Below are 22500 nucleotides of genomic sequence, written 5' to 3'. Positions count from 1 at the left end.
TAAATTAAAATTCTACAGGAAATGACTACAAAATTATTTTCTACTTGAGGGGGAAAAAAAGTTAAAGGTAACTTCGGATTAAATTTCACTTCTTTTTGCAGACAGGATTCGGGTGTTAGGATGGCGGATTAACATACACAAATAGACGTACATACTTGACTGCTTAAATATTTGCATTATGCATATCCAAGACAAGAAGCAGCTAAAACACATCTCAAGACATGTGATGTATCTCCTGCATCAACACAACAACATCAGCTGTGGGGCTTTCTGTTGTTGCTGTTAAAGCAGTCAGGAAACGTAAAACTATTAGATATTATAGAGATATTATAAGACTGTTATTATACAGAAAAATGTTTACATGTCTTATATATTCTAAACCTATAATAATAATAATAATAATAATAATAATAATAATAATAATAATAATAATAATAAAAAGAAAATAATTCCAACAGTTTAACCTTTTCAAGATAATATAACTATTCCAAAATACATTTAGGTATTAAAGTTTTAAAAAGCTTTACTATAAAGCAAGAGAAATTGATTGAGGTCATATCTGTACTCACAAACCATATTTCCTGCAGTTACATCAGCGACTCTACCTTTTATAGTGTCCATGTAATACATTTAACACTAAAGAGCTAAAAAGCCTTAATGGTTTGAGAGACTTGGTATCATCTTATAGCTCTTTCCTGAGAAAAGGAGAGTTTTTAACAGCCAATGTTTATTAAAACTAATGAATAAGAGCTTAGATAAAAGTGGTCTCTGCATGAAACTAAATGCATGAAACTAATTTATCCGCTTTTTGTGTGCGTGTGTGTGTGCGTGTGTGCGTGTGTGTGTGTGTGCGTGTGTGTGTGTGTGTGTGTGTTTATACAAACAACTGGATGAAAGTGAGTGCTGAAAATGTTAAAGTGCTGCCCCCTATTGACACTTCAGAGAAACAGCTGAAGAAGTTTGGACACTAAACATTCAGCTTATTTCCTAAGTGTCTTAAATGCTTAAGATGTGTGATATATGTCAGAGAAACAAGACATAAATTCTGTAGCTGTAACACCAGTTCATTGACACCTGTTTTCAATTAAAAAAAAGTGGGGAAAATAAGATTTTCATTTAACTGGCCCTCTTATGTTAAACAAATGTTAAGATCAGTTAAAAATACTCGAGGGAAAAATCACAATGTCCTTCTGTAGGCAAAAACACGACGATCAGCTCTGGGAAGAAACGTACCGGACACCTACATCATGCAAAACAGCACTTGGTTTAGACTTTTGTCTGTGAAAAATAAATGTATAAACTACACTTGAGAATAAAGGTGAGCAGCTGAACATCACAATGAAGTGCACGTTGGACAACCTTCATGTTCTTACTTTTCTTCCTGCTGAAATCACTCTAACCCTAATGTTCTGACTCAAAGGGCATGAAGGTTTAATTGTACTGGAGATTAAATTGAAAAGTGACACAGTTTAGACGTATGAGATGATGTAAACATCGCTTTAAATATATATCGAGTCCAAAACTCAAAACGTCAGACACAAATGATTGAGAACATTTGAGATGAGGAGAATACTTTGCTGGACTTTACATCTGAATCAGGTGTCTACACAGTGACCTGTGCAAATAGACCAACAAATGAGCACCTGCAGATGTGTCAGAATTCATATTATAATGTGTGTGTGTGTGTGTGTGTGTGTGTGTGTGTGTGTGTGTGTGTGTGTGTGTGTGTGTGTGTGCGCTTTGCATGACTGTACAAGCATGCATAATGTGTGTTTTTGAACTCACTGGTAGGGCGAAGAGTTTTGGTCCTTGTATGGCCACTCAAATCCGAGAGGAACGGACTGTGTGTATTAGAGACGTCAAAAAAAAGGCAAAGGAGGGCAGTAATGAATTTGGGGCGAAATGAGTGTTAATGGCACTGGCATTACTCGTAGTCCACATAACAAATTATTGGAAATTTGACAAGCACACCAATTTATCTCTTCATGCCCGGTGGGAGCGCACTGGAGTCCTCTTGTGCTCGCCACGGCAAGACAATTTCGACTCATTTTCCTATTTATAACAATAGAACCAGCCATTAAGACAAATTAATGTCATTATCAAGTCGCCATGAAAATGACAACTAGCGGCGTTTCGAGCGGGCTTTAGTGGGCCATTCACCATAATGAAATCCGCTGTACAGCAACTGAAAAGAAACACTCCAAGTAATTATTTTCTAGTAGCTTGTTTGTCTGCCGGCCGTTCGTTTGCTTTCAGCCCAATTATGGAGCGAGCCGAGCCGCGGAGGCGCGCAGAGAGGCCTAATTGGCCAATTAGCGGCCCGTTCCAGGGCTTTTAGCTCCGGTAGAGTGGAGAGAAAGAGAGAGCGAGAGAGAGCGGGCATGAGAGACAGAGATGCTGGGAGTAAAAGAGAGAGAGGGAGAGAGAGGGAGAGAGAGAGAGAGAGAGAGAGAGAGAGAGAGAGAGAGAGAGAGAGAGAGAGAGAGAGAGAGAGAGAGAGATGGTGGGAGTGGGGGGGTAGTAGAAAAGTGTTCTACAGAACTACACATACCTGGTCACTCAAACACAACACTCCATTACACACACAACACATATGTAGAGGATACACACCTACATATAATCAATCACATATCACAGACCAGAACCACACCACAAACCAGTCAAGTTACTAGTTAAATAAACTAGTTTAGAGAACACAACCACTAATTTACTGCACATCATGTGCCTTAAAGTTATCAGGCTGCTAAATAAAGACTCGCAGGCTGACTACAAGGAGAAAATAAGTCCTGCCAAATGAGTTATACAGCGAAGGCACGAGAACAGTACAATGATACATTATACTAAATTCTACATTTTAACTTTTAAAGGAAATAAACACACACATATGATTTACATTCTCATATCTCTCCTCTCCTTTATATCACTTCAGTATAGAGAGCCACTGTTTGAGGACAGAAGAGTGAGAGAGAGAGAGAGAGAGAGAGAGAGAGAGAGAGAGAGAGAGAGAGAGAGAGAGAGAGAGAGAGAGAGAGAGAGAGCTGCTGATTAATTTGTCTGACAATAACACCGTTGAAAATCACAGGATTTTATTAAAGCGCTCATTCTGATACTTTCTAGGAGACGTTCCACATAAACCGTATAAGAAATGTGTGCTGAAATGTTGAAGGTTTTCTAAAATTAAATGTTTATATAATATTTATGGAAGACGTTTCCAGTGTCCGCATGTTCTAACTGTCAGAGGCAAAGAGTTTGAAGACAGAGGAGTTTGAGGACAGAAGCGATATGAGGACAGATGAGTTTGAGGACAGTTGAGTTTGAGGACAGATGAGTTTGAGGACAAAGTAGTTTGAGGACAGATGAGTTTGAGGACAAAGTAGTTTGAGGACAGAGGAGTTTGAGGACAAAAGAGTATGAGGACAGAAGAGTATGAGGACAGAAGAGTATGAGGACAGAGGAATTTGAGGACAGAGGAGTTTGAGGACAAAGTAGTTTGAGGACAGAAGAGTTTTAGGACAGAAGAGTATGGGGACAGAGGAGTATGAGGACAATGGAGTTTAAGGACAGATGAGTTTGAGGACAAAGTAGTTTGAGGACAGAAGAGCTTGAGGACAGAAGAGTTTGAGGACAGAAGAGTTTGAGGACAGAGGAGCTTGAAAATTGTAATCACTGATAAACTGTTGAGGAATAAAACACTTCAAGGTTTATATAATAATAAGGCTATTATAATATAATAAACACTGGTGTTGATTATTTTTCTACAGTGGCAAGATTCTTTACATAACACAGACACAGTGTGATAAAATATTCTGGTTAACACTGAACAGCTCCACTATCTGCTAGTGGGTCCAACAAACTGTGTGTGTTTGCATACCAAATTACACGTTCAGAAAATGTTTTGTGTTCAGCTCACCTTTCTACCCTTCACCCCATAACTGCCCATCCCTCTCTCTCATTCCCCCATTTCACATATCCACTCCATTGCCCTGCCTCTGCAACTACTCTCTCTCTCTCTCTCTCTCTCTCTCTCTCTCTCTCATCAAACACACACACACACACACACACTCTCTCTAGATCATAGTGCATGTGTTAATTAAACACTCTTTCAGATCATTCCCTCTCTCAAGTGGCTGCAGAGGCAGAAGCCATTAGGCAGAAAGCTCCACTATCTGCATTTCCACGCGCAGCTCACCGTGTATTAAAGTGAAATTCATCCCGTAATTATCCGCCTCTGCGCCTGCCACCTGCCCCAGCGCGACACCTCCGCGCTGTTTCCCATCATGCCACAGGCCCAATTAGACCCTGATGGACCCTGCTAATTACGTTAATACAAAAAAAATCGCGCCTGCCTACGAAACAAGGGTCGTTATGTGCAAAATATATGGTAATGAAACATTAGCCTTGATTTTATTTGGATTAAAAACAGTTAGAGGCATGCTGAAGTGATAAAATACCGATGTGTGTCACAGAGAGTGTGTGTAGCACAGTATGTGCTGCCTTTGTCCCACAAATAAAGTGTGCTGTTCAAGAAAAAGAACTGAAGGAATTTTTATTCAGGAAACACAGACTTAAGAAAAGAACTAAAAGACTACACTCAATTAGACGAGATTAGATTAGACTCCATGGACATGTGCTATGTTAATGTCCGTATTGTCCACGTTTCCCCACATGAAATCTGGTTCAAACTGAACACTATATCAGATTTGATACTATACAACATATCCGGCCGACATATTTGGACTTAAGCTACTTGTGTGTACATTTTCACTGTAGCATTTATCACCATAAATATAATTAAATAACAGTCGTATGTTGTTAGATTTCTTGACACTATACTTGACTAGAAACTTTGACAATCTAAGCTAATATTAGTATATTACTAATATTAATATTAGTTCGCTTTGTCATGACAAACAATATTATAGTTATTTCATGAAAGACGTGTAAGTTGACGTTTAACTGAAAATTAATTCACAGGTTACTGAACAATTTCCATACCTCATACCCCATAATCACATACCTCATACCCCATATCACATTCCCCATAACCCATATGACATACCTCATAACCCATACCACATAACTCATACCCCATATCACATACCCCACACCTCATACCCCATAATCACATACCTCATAACCCATACCACATACCTCATTCCCAATAATCACATACCTCATACCCCATAATCACATACCTCATAACCCATACCACATACCCCATATCACATAACCCATACCTCATACCCCATAATCACATACCTCATAACCCATACCACATACCCCATATCACATACCCCATACTTCATACCCCATAATCACATACCTCATACCACATACCCCATATCAGATACCCCATAACCCATATCACATACCTCATAACCCATACCACATACCTCATACCCCATATCACATACCTCATAACTCATACCACATACCTCATACCCCATATCACATACCACATACCTCATAACCCATACCACATACCTCATACCCCATACCTCATAACCCATACCACATACCCCATACCTCATACCCTATATCACATACCTCATAACCCATACCACATACCTCATACCCCATATCACATACCTCATACCCCATACCTCATACCCCATACCACATACCTCATACCCCATATCACATACCCCATAATCACATACCTCATAACCCATACCACATACCCCATATCACATACCCCATAATCACATACCTCATACCCCATACCTCATAACCCATACCACATACCTCATACCCCATATCACATACCTCATAACCCATACCTCATACCCCATATCACATACCTCATACCCCAATACCTCCAGCATTTCAGGTGTTCCACTGTTACTTCCTGTAACCAGAATATTAAATCCATCAGGTTTTATTGTTAAACTTACTTTCTTTATAGAATTGTCTGAAAATGTAAATATACAGAGTTAACTTTAATTCCTCTATAATCCTTATATCCTTAATAAAAAAACAGAATGACACAAGTCTATCTGGACAAACAGAAATAATAATATAATATAAATATAATTAATAATTATTAAATTATTATTGAATTATTGTATCAAACACTGTAATTTGACTTAAGTGTTAATTAAACAACCAACACTTAATTCAGTCAGATAAATATATTAGTGTAAAAGTAAAACTAAAAAGGGATATAAACTATAAACTTACATGAAACTGATTAGCTGTTTCATTATAAACATGTTTATTAAAGCAGTTAGCAGTCGGCTAGCAGTCGGCTAGCAGCTGTCAGTCAAGCTGAGAGGAAGAAGAAATGTCTTTACAAACCGAACTAAAACAGAAGAACAAGTGAGAGTGCGGGGGAGAGAGACGAGCTGTCAGTCCGTGTGTTTTAAAAGGAAAACACTGTGATTTATCGTGTGTTCACTTTCATTAGCTTAGCGCTTTCTTTCCTGTCAGGTCGGCGGGGTGCACGCGCACAACACAACAGTGCCCTCGCGCTCATTAGCGCGCGTACAGCGGAAGGTCGCGTGAACTGAATGCTCTTTCCGCGAGCGCTTTCTCTCTCTTTCATCGTGGTCAGTCAGCCGTGTACAATCATCCACCTGCTCCAAACAAACGGTGCGCTTTTCTGTCCTTTTTTTGTTTTTAAGGAAGTTATTTAAATGGCGTTTTTATTGACACGGATCATGACCCCCTCGCGCGCACCCTGACCGAGGTCTTGCGCTATAACTAAAGCGCTCGAGCGCTGTCGTTACCCGGTGTGATGACGTCACAGCTCTGATTGTAGTTCTTTATATAAACTTGGACATTTAAAAACATTCAGATGTTTTTTTTTTGTTTCTTTGCTATAACAAACCACACACACATCACACGTCACACACACATCACACGTCACACACACACACATCACACGTTACTACACACACATCACACAGACACACACATAGGCAATATATAACACAGTGTTACTACATAATATATATGTATTTTAAGCTTTATATTTATATATTCTTGTGTGTTAGAAGATTCTATCTCTCTCTCTCTCTCTCTCTCTCTCTCTCTCTCTCTCTCTCTCTCTGTCTACAGTATGTGTCTCTCTCACTCCTTCTCTCTCTCACTCCGTCTCTCTCTCACTGTCTTTGCCCCCCCCCTCCCTCTCTGTTTCTTACTCTCTCTGTCTTTCTCACACACACACACACACACACACACACACACACACACACACACACACACACACACACAAGTATCAACATATATGTCTTTTTCCCTCTGTGTTCACTGTGACTGCCTGCACTGTGACCTTTGACCCCTGCCTTTTCCTGTTCTGGTGGTGGGGGCTGTCACAGGCACCTGTAGACAGGCAGGTGACAGAGAGACTGAGGAACATAGTCGCATCTCTGTGCTTTCTGGGTAAAGGCCACAGAAGAAAGCGCAGATTAGGGCCTCTTTTTATCTGTCAGCATTAAACAAATTAATCCATTGCAGCTCATCTGAGTGTAAAATCTCTAGATTTACTGTTTCTATAGAAGCGAGGCCTGAGGTCGCTCACACTGCCTTGCCCTCTAAAGCCTGAAACATATTTTAAACCCTTTATTATTGCTTAATTATGGAGTCTATGGAAAAGGAGGATTTGTGCTTTGTGAAGGAGTGGGCTGCACGCCAGCAAGGGTCAATATAAACTCCACTGGTAAACATCACAAAGAAAGAAAACAACAAAACACATTGACGCCTCAGACTCCAGGCCTTTAAGGGTGGCTTCCTCACACGGACGCTCAAAAGCACTTTTGTGCAGTATTGAGCTTTTTTTTGTTCATCGCTAAGCCTCGACTAAACACACTAAGCAGATAAAAGAGTCTTTTTAGAAGAAAAGATGATGTTCCCTTTTGAGACCCTTAAGGGAATAATTCAGGATCAAAGCAACAAGTTTTATTATAGGATTATTAATAACGTTAAAATTTTTATATATATATATGAATGCGTTACGCAGCAGGAGACCTCGACCGAATTGTTTCTGTTAAATGACGGGGTGCGTTAACGCAGGCCACAGAGCCACATGGCTCGGGTCAAACTGTGTCAACTCCAGTTAGGTACAGATGAGCAGCTTCTCTAAAACCCCACCATGCAGCTCCATCTTCCTTTCATGTCATTATGCTTCTGATTGTTCTACAACTGAAAAGCTTTGAGTTTAAATGTATTGCTTTATAAAGACATACATTCCATTTTTTCTCATGGAACTGAAAATAAGAAGCACAACCTGCCTAATTCCATGAGAAAAAGTCTGAAGTTTGTTAAAATGACATATTACTTATATTATTATATTATATTATTATAGTTTACATAGCGATATAAAATGATATTTTAATTTAAATATATACACAACTCATTATTCACATTCAAACAAATAAAACCTAAATAAATAGAAAAACGTTTTTTTTTATCGTAATAATGTTTTCACAGCTTGCTTTAGTATTTTATTTATTTATTAATGCGATAAAAGTGACTAATCTGTAGTTCTGAAAACTACAAACCCAGAAGCAGACATACACGGACGCCATGATTCTACGTCATCAACACGCGCCGACGGGCAAAAAGGTTCGTGTTTCGAGGCTGATTTGTTCTGCAGAGATAAAGGTTTGTGTTCCTGTCAGGTTGTTGTTTAACTTCTATACACTTTACTGAAACCCACTAAACTCACGCGTGTTTTGAGCCCGACGGCAGGAAGAGACGCTTTTATATTGTGTTTTTACAGACAGACAGAGAGAGAGACAGACAGAGAGAGAGACAGACAGACAGACAGACAGACAGACAGAGACAGAGAAAAAGAGAGAGACAGACGGAGAGAGAGAGAGAGACAGACAGAGAAAAAAGAGAGAGAGACAGACAGACGGAGAGAGACAGACGGAGAGAGACAGAGAGAGAGAGACAGACAGAGAAAAAAAGAGAGAGAGACAGAGGAGACAGACAGAGAAAGAGAGAGACAGACAGGGAGACAGACAGAGAGAGATGGAGAGTCATACAGAGAGAGAGACAGACAGAGAAAAAGAGAGAGACAGACAGAGAAAAAGAGAGAGAAAGAGAGAGAGAGATGGAGATTCATACAGAGACAGACAGACAAAGAGACGGAGAGAGACAGACAGACAGGGAGACAGAGAGAGAGAGAGACGGAGTGTCATACAGACAGAGAGAAAGAGAGTGAGACAGACAGACAGACAAAGACAGACAGACAGACAAAGAGAGACAGAGAGTGAGACAGACAAAGAGACAGAGAGTGAGACAGACAAAGAGAGACAGAGAGTGAGACAGACAGACAAAGAGAGACAGAGAGTGAGACAGACAGACAAAGAGAGACAGAGAGTGAGACAGACAGACAGACAAAGAGAGACAGAGAGTGAGACAGACAGACAGACAAAGAGAGACAGAGAGTGAGACAGACAAAGAGACAGAGAGTCAGACAGACAGACAAAGAGAGACAGAGAGTGAGACAGACAGACAAAGAGAGACAGAGAGTGAGACAGACAGACAGAGAGACAGAGAGTGAGACAGACAGACAGAGAGTGAGACAGACAGAGAGTGAGACAGACAAAATGAGACAGAGTGAGACAGACAGACAAAGAGAGACAGAGAGTGAGACAGACAGACAAAGAGAGACAGAGAGTGAGACAGACAGACAGAGAGTGAGACAGACACCACTTCAGCAGCACGCTTTAAAACACACTGAAGACTCAGGATTGTTTACCTGGAGAACAGCTTGGGAGCTTTTTCCTCCATAGCAACATCAGTAGCATGAACGTGTCTTTGTTACAGCATGAAGTTCGCTTCTCTTCTTTATTACTGAACGCTGATTTACTTTAAATTAAAAAGAAGTTTCATTTGAATGAATGTAAAGTGTTTTCTCCCACAGAATGCCTTTAGGTTGTCTACGTTTGGCTCTGAGCCACACAGTGAGAGCCTTGTGCTCCTCCACAGTCCTGTATAAACCCCAGTACAGCAGGGCCACATGGGCTCACCTGGGCACAAAGACCCAGCAGTGGACGCTGTTCTCCACCGTAGCGGGTGACGACGGAGACGCCACCGAGGACGAACCTGAGGAGAAGAAGAAGAAGAAGAAGAAACAGGACCCAAAAGCTCGAACGACTATCAGGAGCGTGGGCAGGAAGATCCACGACCGGCACCTGGTCCTGCTGGACGAGGAGGGTGAGAACCTGGGGACCGTGCACCGCGCCGACGCCCTGAGGCTAATGGACGAGAAAGGGCTGAAGCTCGTGACTGTAAACGAGAACGCCGAGCCGCCGGTGTACCGGCTCATGAGCGGAAAACAGATTCACGAGGAGCAGATGAGACTGCGGGAAAAACAGAAAGCCAAGGCAACAGGTGAGCGTGGTGTGTGTGATGGGTCTCCTTTTCACACTGATGTAGAAAAATATATACACACACTGACATCTACACAAGCCATCACCAAGCTCACACACATACTGACATCTACACAAGCCATCACCAAGCTCACACACATACTGACATCTACACAAGCCATCACCAAGCTCACACACATACTGACATCTACACAAGCCATCACCAAGGTCACACACATACTGACATCTACACAAGCCATCACCAAGGTCACACACATACTGACATCTACACAAGCCATCACCAAGCTCACACACATACTGACATCTACACAAGCCATCACCAAGCTCACACACACACTGACATCTACACAAGCCATCACCAAGCTCACACACATACTGACATCTACACAGGCCATCACCAAGGTCACACACATACTGACATCTACACAAGCCATCACCAAGCTCACACACATACTGACATCTACACAAGCCATCACCAAGCTCACACATACTGACATCTACACAAGCCATCACCAAGGTCACACACACTGACATCTACACAGTCCATCACCAAGCTCACACACACACTGACATCTACACAAGCCATCACCAAGCTCACACACACTGACATCTACACAAGCCATCACCAAGCTCACACATACTGACATCTACACAAGCCATCACCAAGCTCACACACACTGACATCTACACAAGCCATCACCAAGGTCACACACACTGACATCTACACAAGCCATCACCAAGCTCACACACACTGACATCTACACAAGCCATCACCAAGGTCACACACACTGACATCTACACAAGCCATCACCAAGCTCACACACACTGACATCTACACAAGCCATCACCAAGCTCACACACACTGACATCTACACAAGCCATCACCAAGGTCACACACACTGACATCTACACAAGCCATCACCAAGCTCACACACACTGACATCTACACAGGCCATCACCAAGGTCACACACACTGACATCTACACAAGCCATCACCAAGCTCACACACATACTGACATCTACACAAGCCATCACCAAGCTCACACACATACTGACATCTACACAAGCCATCACCAAGCTCACACACACTGACATCTACACAAGCCATCACCAAGCTCACACACATACTGACATCTACACAAGCCATCACCAAGGTCACACACACTGACATCTACACAGTCTATCACCAAGCTCACACACACACTGACATCTACACAAGCCATCACCAAGCTCACACATACTGACATCTACACAGGCCATCACCAAGGTCACACACACTGACATCTACACAGGCCATCACCAAGGTCACACACACTGACATCTACACAGTCCATCACCAAGCTCACACACATACTGACATGTACACAAGCCATCACCAAGCTCACACACACACTGACATCTACACAAGCCATCACCAAGCTCACACATACTGACATCTACACAAGCCATCACCAAGGTCACACACACTGACATCTACACAAGCCATCACCAAGCTCACACACACTGACATCTACACAAGCCATCACCAAGGTCACACACACTGACATCTACACAAGCCATCACCAAGCTCACACACATACTGACATCTACACAGGCCATCACCAAGCTCACACACATACTGACATCTACACAAGCCATCACCAAGCTCACACACACTGACATCTACACAAGCCATCACCAAGCTCACACACACACTGACATCTACACAAGCCATCACCAAGCTCACACACACACTGACATCTACACAAGCCATCACCAAGCTCACACACATACTGACATCTACACAAGCCATCACCAAGCTCACACACACTGACATCTACACAGTCCATCACCAAGCTCACACACATACTGACATCTACACAAGCCATCACCAAGCTCACACATACTGACATCTACACAAGCCATCACCAAGCTCACACACATACTGACATCTACACAAGCCATCACCAAGGTCACAGCTCCTTCAGTAACTCTGCCAGGAACATGATGAGCCAGTGATCTTCACCATGCGAGTGTGTTCCCTCCCACAGGTGTCGTCCAGGTGAAGGACTTGACTCTGTCCTCTGATATCGCTCTACACGACTTGGACACAAAACTGAAACAAGTCACAAGCTGGTTGGAGAAAAAGCACCACGTGAGACTGACGCTGAAGCCCAGACGAGACCAGAGCGATCAGGCACTGGTAACCTCTCACACACACGCACACACACACACCTCCTAATTACAGCTTTATTAATACACTCACACACTGTTCGTTATCATCACTCACAGCTAATCATGGGGTTTATTTTAATCTGTTCATCAAAATGAGAGAAAGAGAGAAAGTACCAGACTCGCCTTGGTAACCAGTTTAGGGCTTTTTTTTTTTTTAAATGTAACTCATTTACAGGCTGAACCGATACCATGCTGGTGTTTAGGATGGAACCATAACAACACACTGAGTAGATTTGTGCACCTTCTGAAATAGTTTAGTTCAGTCTGCCGTCTAGTGAACAGTAATAAGAACATGACGTGTTGTGAAAGTGTAAATTCAGTAACGACGTGCCGGTGATCTTCTCTTCACGTTCACAGGACTCCATCCTGGACGAGATGGTCGGGAGAATAACGGCTCCGCTCGGCTTCGTCAACAGACCCAAACTCATCCGCGAGGGTCGAGCCGCCAGCTGCGTCCTGCGTCCGCCGTCTGCTAAAGAGCTGCAGGCTCAGAGGACGCAACCTGCAGCACAGACGTCCTCCGACTCCTCAAGACCAAACGCAGAGAAACCGGAAGCTCCGTCAGAGCAGGACAAAGACTCTCGGCAGCAGTGATGTGATGAGAACGAAGCGATTTTCTCACACACACACACACACACACACACACAGTTCTTGAGATCAGGATATAAATCCTGTTAGGTGTTTTGGGGAACATGTTTTCACTGTGAATCGTTTTTCAGACATTTTCTGAACTCAACACAACTCTGGGGTACAGGACAGGAGCTTATGAGTAAATAACTCTATGTAAAGTTCTCAGTTCGGCTGAAAAAAAGAAAAAAGGTTGATTTACTGTTTTTATTTTTGCTTTATTGGAATCTGATTGGACGACATACAGTGACATCTGACTGTCAGGTGTTACAAACGTTTACAGGAACACAGCTACTGATCTGATGGCTTCTCATTGGCTGGTCATGACCGTATCGAGGGATTGGCTGAATTCTGATAGGCCAGAGACTTTATGAATTCTGAGAGTTCTGATTGGCTGGACTTTGCTCTATTATACCATTGGCTGATTTCTGACTGTCAGTCCAACAGAAGAGGCTGTAAAATGAGCAGAACAGGACTCTCGGACGTCACCGGCTCCGATCCGACCGCTTCACAACCATCGGAAACGACCGCGTTTGTTAGTTCGTCGTTAACGGGTCCTGCTGAGACCGCCGCCGTTTCTGATTGGCCGGTCACGGCGTCGGGAGATCCGCCGAGGTCCGAGGTTTCCGACGTGCGTTTTTTTGTCACTTTGTAGCCACTCAGACGAGACGCGAGGGAACGTGTTGGACGGGGTTTCTTCTGCAAAACAGAAACAATAACGCTGTGGGTGTGGCCTAGGAACTTTAAACTAAAACCTGTTCCTGTGTGAACGACAAAGATTAAACTTTATAAAAAGACAAAACATTACACTTTCCTCCTGGAGCCCAGGAGTGTGATGTGCTGCATTATTGTGTCTCAACTTCTTCTGTACAATCAGAATCTCACTGAAAATGTTTGCTAATGGAAACAGAAACGTGGGGAATGACGATGACGATGATGATGATGAGCAGTCGTTACCTGTTTCTTTCTCTCGGGGTCATGAACCACGGAGTGTCGCTGTAAACTTTGCTGAGTGGGAAAAAAAAACATTCATTACCAAAAAAAAACAACAACTGGTAGAACTTTTTCTCTAAACAAATAAAACTGGTGTCTCTTCTTAAAGAGCTGAAGTGCAGTAGGGTTACAATTAAGTACAAACAAACACACTGCATACATAAATGTCCAAATTATCCAGTGGGTTTTTTTTTTTATTTAATTCATTTTTTCACATTTGCATCATTATATTTTTGTCCTTTTTTAAAAACAAACGTTAATAAATAAGATGAATTATTAATTCTTGTCTTTATATAAATGTCATTTTTGGAAGTTCACAAACTTTCATGATTGTCATGTGACTTTCTGAAGGAGGAAACGTGATGTTTGTGTTGTTGTTATTATTAGGCACCAGGAAGAGAATCGATAAGATCAACAGTAATAATAATAATAATAATAATAAAGTTTACCTTCATGGAGAAGGTTTTTGTGCAGCCTGGATGTGTGCAGCTGAAAGCTCGCTCCTGCTGGTGGAAGGACAGGATGTGGCTCTGCAGGTTGAAGGCGGTGGAGTACGAACGCTCGCATCCGTCTCTGGGACACACGAACACCACCCGAGACTCGGAGTGAACACGCTGGTGCTGCTTCAGGAACCACTGATCCCTGAACGTCTTCTTACACTCGTCACACTGCACCCTCACTACACACACACACACACACACGTTAATCAAAACTCTTACAGTATTACATTTTTGTTTGTTTTCTTTTCTCTAGTTTATTGACCTTTATGCTCTTTCCTGTGCTTTGTGAGTTCAGTCCAGGTCTTCGCCAGGAACGAGCAGTCTTCAGCCGGACACGTGTAACCTGCTCACATCCACAAACAACAACAACAACAACAACAACAGTTGAAGGAAGACAAAATATTTTATAACAAAATTATCACCTTTTACATGGAATGTCCCTAATAATGAACTCATCTGAATAAACTAATAAAGTGTAAAGGTTATTTATTAATAATAATAATAAATTATATTAATAAATGATTATTATTGTTTGTTATTTGTATTTAATTTACCAAATTATTTTAAAATTCTTAAACACTCGATGGTACTAAAGATTTATTTCTCAAATCTATTTTTTCCAAGTTTGTTTATTTATTTCTATTATTTTAAATCACTTATTCACACATTAACATGATAAAGATACACAAAGATAAAAGTGCTGCAGTGAAAATATTGTTTTAAATCGGATATAAATATAAAGGTCATGTGGATGCATCTCAGAATCAGATTAAAATAAAACGTATGGAAGAGTAAACAGACTTAAAGGTGCGGTCTCCGTTGTTTTAGAAACGCTTCGGAAACCGAGTCGGGACGACAAACTAAACTGACATGTAGCCAATGAGCAGAAGGGGGCGGGTCTTGTCGATATGGGCGGAGAGAGCGTTCAGTGCGCATGTGTGACATTAGCAGAAAGCGGGTTTAACATCGACATGGAGGATAAAAACAAAGAAAGAAAGTGAAGAAAGACTTACGATAAGGACAAGAAGTAGGACGTGTTAATATAGGATCAACTTTCCAGCGCTGGAGAGAACTGAAGGAGCAGGAAGTCGGCCACATATTCACAGGTTGGAGTTTCCCGAGTCAATAACTCCTGAGCTAAACGCTGTTACTACACAAATAACACCTCTTTTCTATCGTAGTAATGTAGAGAGGCAGCTACAACCATGTTTTGTGTAGTAACAGTGTTTAGCTCAGGAGTTATCGACTCGGGAAACTCCGACCTGTGAATATGTGGCCGACTTTACTTAAGACGCCGAGGCGCTTTTTTCCTTCTCGATAGGTGAGTAACGTTGGTTTTGCTTTGTTACACAGAACTAATATATGCCTTTGTCCTTTACATCATTATGCTTGTGTGGCATTTTTGCTTGTTTGTTTATCTACAATCGTATTGTTCTTCCCTTCAGCTATGATAAAGACACGTTTCTTTCTGTTAGTCGCCTGGGTTATGTACGTATGTGTGGGCGGAGCTATCGATACAGGGGTGGGACCCTTTTGGGTTAGGGGCGTGTTTGTTTTGGTGATTTTATGTCAACATTGGCTTTCAAACAACGGAGACCGCACCTTTAAAGCATGTTGTAATAAATCTGATACGTGACGGTGTTTAATGTTGGAAACATCTCACGCTCACCCTTGTGCACTTTCTCATGACGTTTTCTCTTGCTGGGATTCGGGAAGCGTCTGTCACAGCCTTCGTACGTACATCTGAAACAAGAAGAGGTTCTAAAAGAGAGCACTTGTGCAGATTTACACACAGTACGAAGAGACGTGGCTTTACTTTCATTCTTCAGATGTAATCAGATCCGACTTCATGTTCTAGTGTCTGTGGGGACGTGATGGACATCTTAATATTCAGACTCATTACCGTATGAAGACGATCAGATTTCTTATGGTCGGTATGACTCCACCCCCCACATAAGCTCCGCCTCCTACTGTAACTAATTATGGTAGTTCTGTGATGTGAGAATGAGCTGAAGTGATGATTTTGGCCTTAATTCGGGAACAAAAAGACAACAGCATGGATGTGAGCTGCACTTACTGATACGGGAGCAGGTGTGTGTGTGTGCTTTCATGTGTTTTCAGCAGATTGTTCTTCTTGAAGCTTTTGTCACATCCTTCAAACGAACACTGAAGAAACAAGAAAGGGCACAAAGCTGAAATCTTACATCAGTACGTTACAGCGTTCATCACTATATCCCTTACATGTTATCACTATATTAAACCTTAGAATACTCACAGTGTAGAGCTTGGCTTCCTGTGTGTGTTTGCGTGAAATATGTTTCCTCAAGTTAAAGTTTGTGGTGAAACTTTGTGTGCATCCGTCCTGACTGCAGCTGATGGAGAAATAAAGCTGAGCGTTATAAAGAGTGAGGTGAGATTAAAGCGGATTAAAGTGCTCAGGTGTGTGTGTGTGTTACCTGAATGGTTTCTCTCAGGTGTGTGTGTGAGAGTTGGGGTGTGTGTGTGTGTGAGTGTGCGTGTGTATTACCTGAATGGTTTCTCTTCAGTGTGTGTGTGTGTGTGTGTGTGTGTGTGTGTGTGTGTGTGTGTGAAAAAGATTTGGTGTGAGTGAGCGTGTGTGTGTTACCTGAATGGTTTCTCTTCAGTGTGAATGTGTGTGTGTGAGTTGATGTGTGTGACTGTGTGAGATTGTGTGTGTGAGTGATTGTGTGTGTGTTACCGGAATGGTTTCTCTCCGGTGTGTGTGTGTGTGCGCGTGCGTGTGAGAGAGAGTGTGTGTGTGTGTTACCTGAATGGTTTCTCTCCGGTGTGTTTGTGTGTGTGTGAGTTGGTGTGTGTGTGTGTGCGCGTGTGTGTGTGTTACCTGAATGGTTTCTCTCCGGTGTGTTTGTGTGTGTGTGAGTTGGTGTGTGTGAGTTGGTGTGTGTGTGTATTACCTGAATGGTTTCTCTCCGGTGTGTTTGTGTGTGTGTGAGTTGGTGTGTGTGAGTTGGTGTGTGTGTGTGTTACCTGAATGGTTTCTCTCCGGTGTGTGAGTGCTCATGACGAGTGAGATGAGATTTAGTGCAGAACGATTTGCTGCATCCAGCGAACTCGCACTTGAACGGCCTCTGAAACACAATCACGTTATTAATATTTACCTTCATCAACAAACACAAAGAACCGAAAACTTTCGTTACATCCGTTGACGCTTTCGTCCAGAAATGACAAATGAAACAGAAACTAATCCAGAATCTGAGTTTTCTGTGTAAAGGTTTTGTACAGAATTATTCATTAAAATCTCTACACTTTTTACTCATTATTCAAATTTATATCATTATTTTTTTCCTTTTTCAGTTTTTCAAACAATTAAATGAAGTATTTCTGAATTTTCTTGTTATTTTAAATGAAGGTTTTTCTGCCAGGTCATTATTGTATTATATATATATATATTAAATAAAAATAAAAAAATAAATATATATATTTTTAAATAAGGATGAATTATAAAAAAAAAACATAAGCCTGTGAGATTATTAAAATATATGACCATATATGATTTACAACTATAGATGATTATTAATTATTTTATATTAAAAAATATCATAACATTTTTCTCATATTTAAAAAAAAACCCCTATTGGCTAAAGTCTGATTTGACAAGTCCCGCCTCCTACGTATGGTTCGTGCTGGGATTGGTTAAGAGCCTTACCAGACTCGAAACCGTTGTCCAATCAGAGGAGGCTGGATATAACGTTAGCCACGTTAGCTATGAAAACCTACCACTCCGGTGTGTTTACAGAGATGTGCCTCAAGCTTCCAGTCTTTATCGTACGTCTTGTGGCAGTCCGGAAACGAGCAGATAAACATTCCGATTGTTTAATTAACGTCACAGCTTAGAAACGAGGGAAACGTTGCTGCCGTACAGACGGACCGTGCACACTAAGGCGCCATGTTGCTTTTACGTCTTTGCGTCATTTGGAAAGTACCATTTGAGGAGTAAACTGGGGGCGTTTAAAAATCTACCCAGATCCCCTTTCACTTTGTAACTTTAATATATAGACTAGTTATGTATTAATATTAGTCATCTTTGTCAGATTTTGTTTAACGTTGAGTTTTGTAGGTTTCTTGCGCGTTATTATAGCCAGTTGACCCCATCATCTAAAATCAATAACCCTTTAAATATGTATATATTCATAGTGTCTCATTGCTCTGACAGTATATACACCTGCTTTCCCACTGCATCATCACTTCTAATAAACATCTGTGTTCTCCAGACACCAACACACACACATACTCACACCAACACACACACATACTCACACAAACACACACACATACTCACACCAACACACACACATACTCACACAAACACACACACATACTCACACAAACACACACACATACACACACAATAACATACACACACGTGCACTCACACACATACACACTCTCACATACACACACACTCACACAAACTCAGATACACACAGACACATACACAAACACTCTCACACACACACACACATACATGTACACACATTCACCTACACACGTACACACACACACACTCTCACACAAATGCACACAAATGTACACACATACACACACGTTCAAACACACATACACACTGGGGTGCCACCGTCTTAATCAGTGTCTCTAATCTTCTGTGCCAGTGTTGTGAGCTCACGTGAAGGAGATTTACGCACTGTGGGACTCTGCAGGAGGTGGAGGAGTGTCGTCTATGTTCTACTGTAAAGCCGTACTAAAGACAACATACAGCTCATGTAGAGATGAAAGCAGAGTTAATAAAGAATGATGTTAAACAGGTCGTCTAGACTGTCTGGATTGAAAAATGACAAGAGATTCGAGGATTTTTCAGTTTTTTGGGTATATATTTAATTAAGTAGCTCTTTTGAGATTTGAACACTGTTAAAAATCTAAAAGTCTCTTTAATGATTTAAGTCATTAAGTCAGTTTATTTAAATATTCATAAGTTTGCCAAATGTGCAGAAGGCTAACGTTGTGTACAGAGATAATAATATGGATGACAAAACCTGAAAGTGATAGATATCATTACAAACATGGAAATAAACATGACCGGATGGATGAGATGATAGAAATTGGTTTGATTTAATAAATAGTTTTTCTATAATTTGCCAAACAATCACTATTCTTCCGTGGGAACGCTTGTGATTCCTGCAGTTGTTTCAGGAGAGCTCAGTGTCCATTGTCGCATCATCTCAATCCAACCAAACACACTATCTTTTAAGTGACACTTTATCCTCTTGCCCTTTGGTGCCCCCTTGCCATCCTGGATGTGTCCCGGACCACAGGAGCTGGGCTAATCACATTAAAATGAGATGGGAAGTAGACAGCGGTGTGAAAACCCAGGATCGCACTGGCACGACTAATCCGGTTAGGATGGGGATGACAAAGCAGCCACGCCGTCTCTCCTCAGAGGAGCTGAGAAAAGAAGCACTCCCTTTCCCAGGAGCATGTTCACCTGTATGATAACACAGATGCCAACACAAGTTGCCGTTTTGATGCCTATTAATGAGGAGACAATTGGCACTTGGCACGTACCATCCTGTTTTTGTTCAGTCTGCTTTTTTCACACCAGCATGACACCACGACTCGCCCCCTCCTGCCCCCTGCTTGGCACAGATCCATAAACCCCGAGCAGTGCCACGTTATTGTGGACGTTGAAAAAGAAACAGCAGACGAGTCAGCGGCATTCCGTTAGATCCCTGCCCTGATTGGAGGGAAGAACAACACAAGGTTTGAGTGAAACCTTCAGAATATAAAATGCACAAAATGAGTTCAGCCTTAAAGCCAAAGTGAATCAATTCTTTGAGTTTAAACTTAAACTATAAACCTAACATGACTCAGAAGTGACGGAGGTTAAATAATGGGGTCCAGTTTTCTCACAGTCGTCTGTGTTCAGAGTCTCAGACTAGCTGGTGTGTTTATTGACTGTATGACACACACACACATGATGGAAATCTGTCACAACTTCATCTGAAATCTCTTTCTTCCTCTTTAGGAGATTCAGGGTCACTTTGTGAAGCAAAGCTCATCAGAGTGAAAATATGTCTTAACTTATCCAACAAATTCAGTGAACATAAAAATCACTTCTCTGTATAAGATCAAGGATCCGTGTGCAGTTGTTAAAGATTGTTATAGCGTTAGGGAAACAAACACAAAAATAAAATGAGACACACGTCATTATTACGGCAAGATTTCTGACGTTCCGGAGAGTTTTACTGTCATCAAAAAGATGAAAACGTTCTTCATTCTGGAAGTGAGTGAGATCTTCAGCAACCTTTCTGGTCTTTCCAGACTTCCACAAAAAGCTTCACAAACTTCACAAACACACAACCAGACACACACACACACACACACACACACACACACACACACACACACACACACACACACACACACACACCTGTTAGACTTGCTGTGTACACACCTGTGGGAATTGAGGAGGACTCGAGCACCTCATATCTCTGGAAACGGTGGGAAAACCAGCCGTCAGAAAAGATCTGTCAAGAGTTTACCCTCGATAATCTTACCCTCCTCCTCACACACACACACACACACACACACACACACACACACACCCACACACACACACACACAGCCTCTCTCTCTCCCCCTCCCTGCCTCTTTATGGTTGAGGTTTGAGTTTTGTATAGGCTGAGGATTAAGTCGAGTGGTAAAACAGTGATTTAATAATCTTAGCATGGCTGCATGCACCACTTAAACCAGCAGCACAAACAGCTCCGAGTCTGTAGGAGATCACGATGGGAAACTCTCCGAGCTCTCCGTCTGCACGAGTTTGTGTGGAAAAAAAACACAACCCTTAGGGGGGTGGGGAAGTGGAAGGGTAGAGGGGCAACACCGGCACTCGATGTGGTCTGAGTTTTTTAATTCCACTAAAAAACAATCTACATTTCATGGAAACAACAGGAGCCGAGTGTGAGAAAGAATGTGAAAGAAGCCAGACAGACGACCAGGTGCAGTGTGTGTGTGTGTGTGTGTGTGTGTGTGTGTGTGTGTGTGTGTGTGTGTGTAAATAAACAGTGTACAGAAACAGATTGTGTTTTTGAGTTTGTCATTCTTTCATCTCCAGCTATAAAGGAGTGTTTATAAGACGTGGAGTCCCACAGTAATGTACAGCTGCGTGATGAAACATTCTGCACATCAGAATAATGACGTGATGAAGCCGAATCACTGTGATGAAGCCGAGTCACTGTGATGAAGCCGAGTCACTGTGATGAAGCCGAGTCACTGTGATGAAGCCGAGTCACTGTGATGAAGCCGAGTCACTGTGATGAGGCCGAGTCACTGTGACCACCCTGAAGCCTTTAGTTTATCAGTAACAGCACGTCTACTGACTATTATTCCTCTTACTTTACCGTCATCTGGTGACAGAGAACGACATGTATGCGTTTATAGTTACATCTCACGTGTTGACTTACTGTTCCTGCTTATGTTCGAGCAGTTTTAATTAAACACTCCATCCATCACCAGCTTCTCTTTACTCACGCTTAATAAGCGAAAATAAAATAAATAAAACAAAACACAAACACGTGTCATATTACAGAGAAACCAACAATGCAGCATAAACTCTAGTGTCCTGAAGCTCTACGCTCTGACACTGGAGACTCCTTCCTTTAATCATTTGGATTGATATTAGTTTTAAACAAGTGCCCTTGTGGCATGGCACAAGCAGGACATTGTTAACTTCTCCCATTCAGGAAAGAGCCTGAGTGCGTCTCTGAGTCATTATTCCATTTTAATCCTCTGTTCTTTTGTGTCTCCGTGTGTCTCCATCTCGA

General features: G+C 41.8%; 3 protein-coding genes across 6 annotated transcripts in view; 1 reads left to right on the top strand and 2 right to left on the bottom strand.

Annotated features, from left to right (window-relative positions):
• gsx1 (GS homeobox 1) overlaps nt 1–6753 on the bottom strand; it is a 28980-nt gene extending 22227 nt beyond the window's left edge. Inside the window, exons 1-2 of one of the 4 annotated variants that reach the window (XM_027159422.2) lie at nt 6181–6753; nt 5802–5848 (exon numbers count right to left, since the gene is read on the bottom strand). In XM_027159422.2, coding sequence (XP_027015223.1) covers nt 5802–5825 — 24 coding nt within the window. In that variant the 5' untranslated portion in view covers nt 5826–5848; nt 6181–6753. Of the gene's footprint in view, nt 1–5801; nt 5852–6180 lie in introns of those variants that run through there. The other 3 variants (XM_027159418.2, XM_027159417.2, XM_047809629.1) reach the window with 3 other exon arrangements.
• A 1755-nt stretch (nt 6754–8508) lies between these two features.
• mtif3 (mitochondrial translational initiation factor 3) lies at nt 8509–13390 on the top strand. Its single transcript, XM_027159431.2, has 4 exons — nt 8509–8604; nt 9875–10344; nt 12374–12525; nt 12915–13390. Exons 2-4 carry the CDS (start codon nt 9876–9878, stop codon nt 13149–13151), a joined length of 858 nt encoding a protein of 285 aa, XP_027015232.2. The 5' UTR covers nt 8509–8604; nt 9875; the 3' UTR covers nt 13152–13390.
• On the bottom strand, nt 13378–18627 carry gtf3aa (general transcription factor IIIAa). Its single transcript, XM_027159430.2, has 9 exons — nt 18437–18627; nt 17687–17787; nt 16953–17049; nt 16755–16843; nt 16347–16420; nt 14940–15020; nt 14627–14856; nt 14142–14192; nt 13378–13883 (listed from the first exon to the last, which is right to left on the bottom strand). Exons 1-9 carry the CDS (start codon nt 18521–18523, stop codon nt 13620–13622), a joined length of 1074 nt encoding a protein of 357 aa, XP_027015231.2. The 5' UTR covers nt 18524–18627; the 3' UTR covers nt 13378–13619.
• Between the last annotated feature and the right edge of the window lie 3873 nt (nt 18628–22500).

Source organism: Tachysurus fulvidraco, chromosome 26, assembly GCF_022655615.1.
Source record: "Tachysurus fulvidraco isolate hzauxx_2018 chromosome 26, HZAU_PFXX_2.0, whole genome shotgun sequence".
NCBI classification, from domain to species: Eukaryota; Metazoa; Chordata; class Actinopteri; order Siluriformes; family Bagridae; genus Tachysurus; species Tachysurus fulvidraco.
The sequence above is the reverse complement of the archived record's forward strand: the minus strand, read 5'-3'. Positions and strand labels throughout refer to the sequence as shown.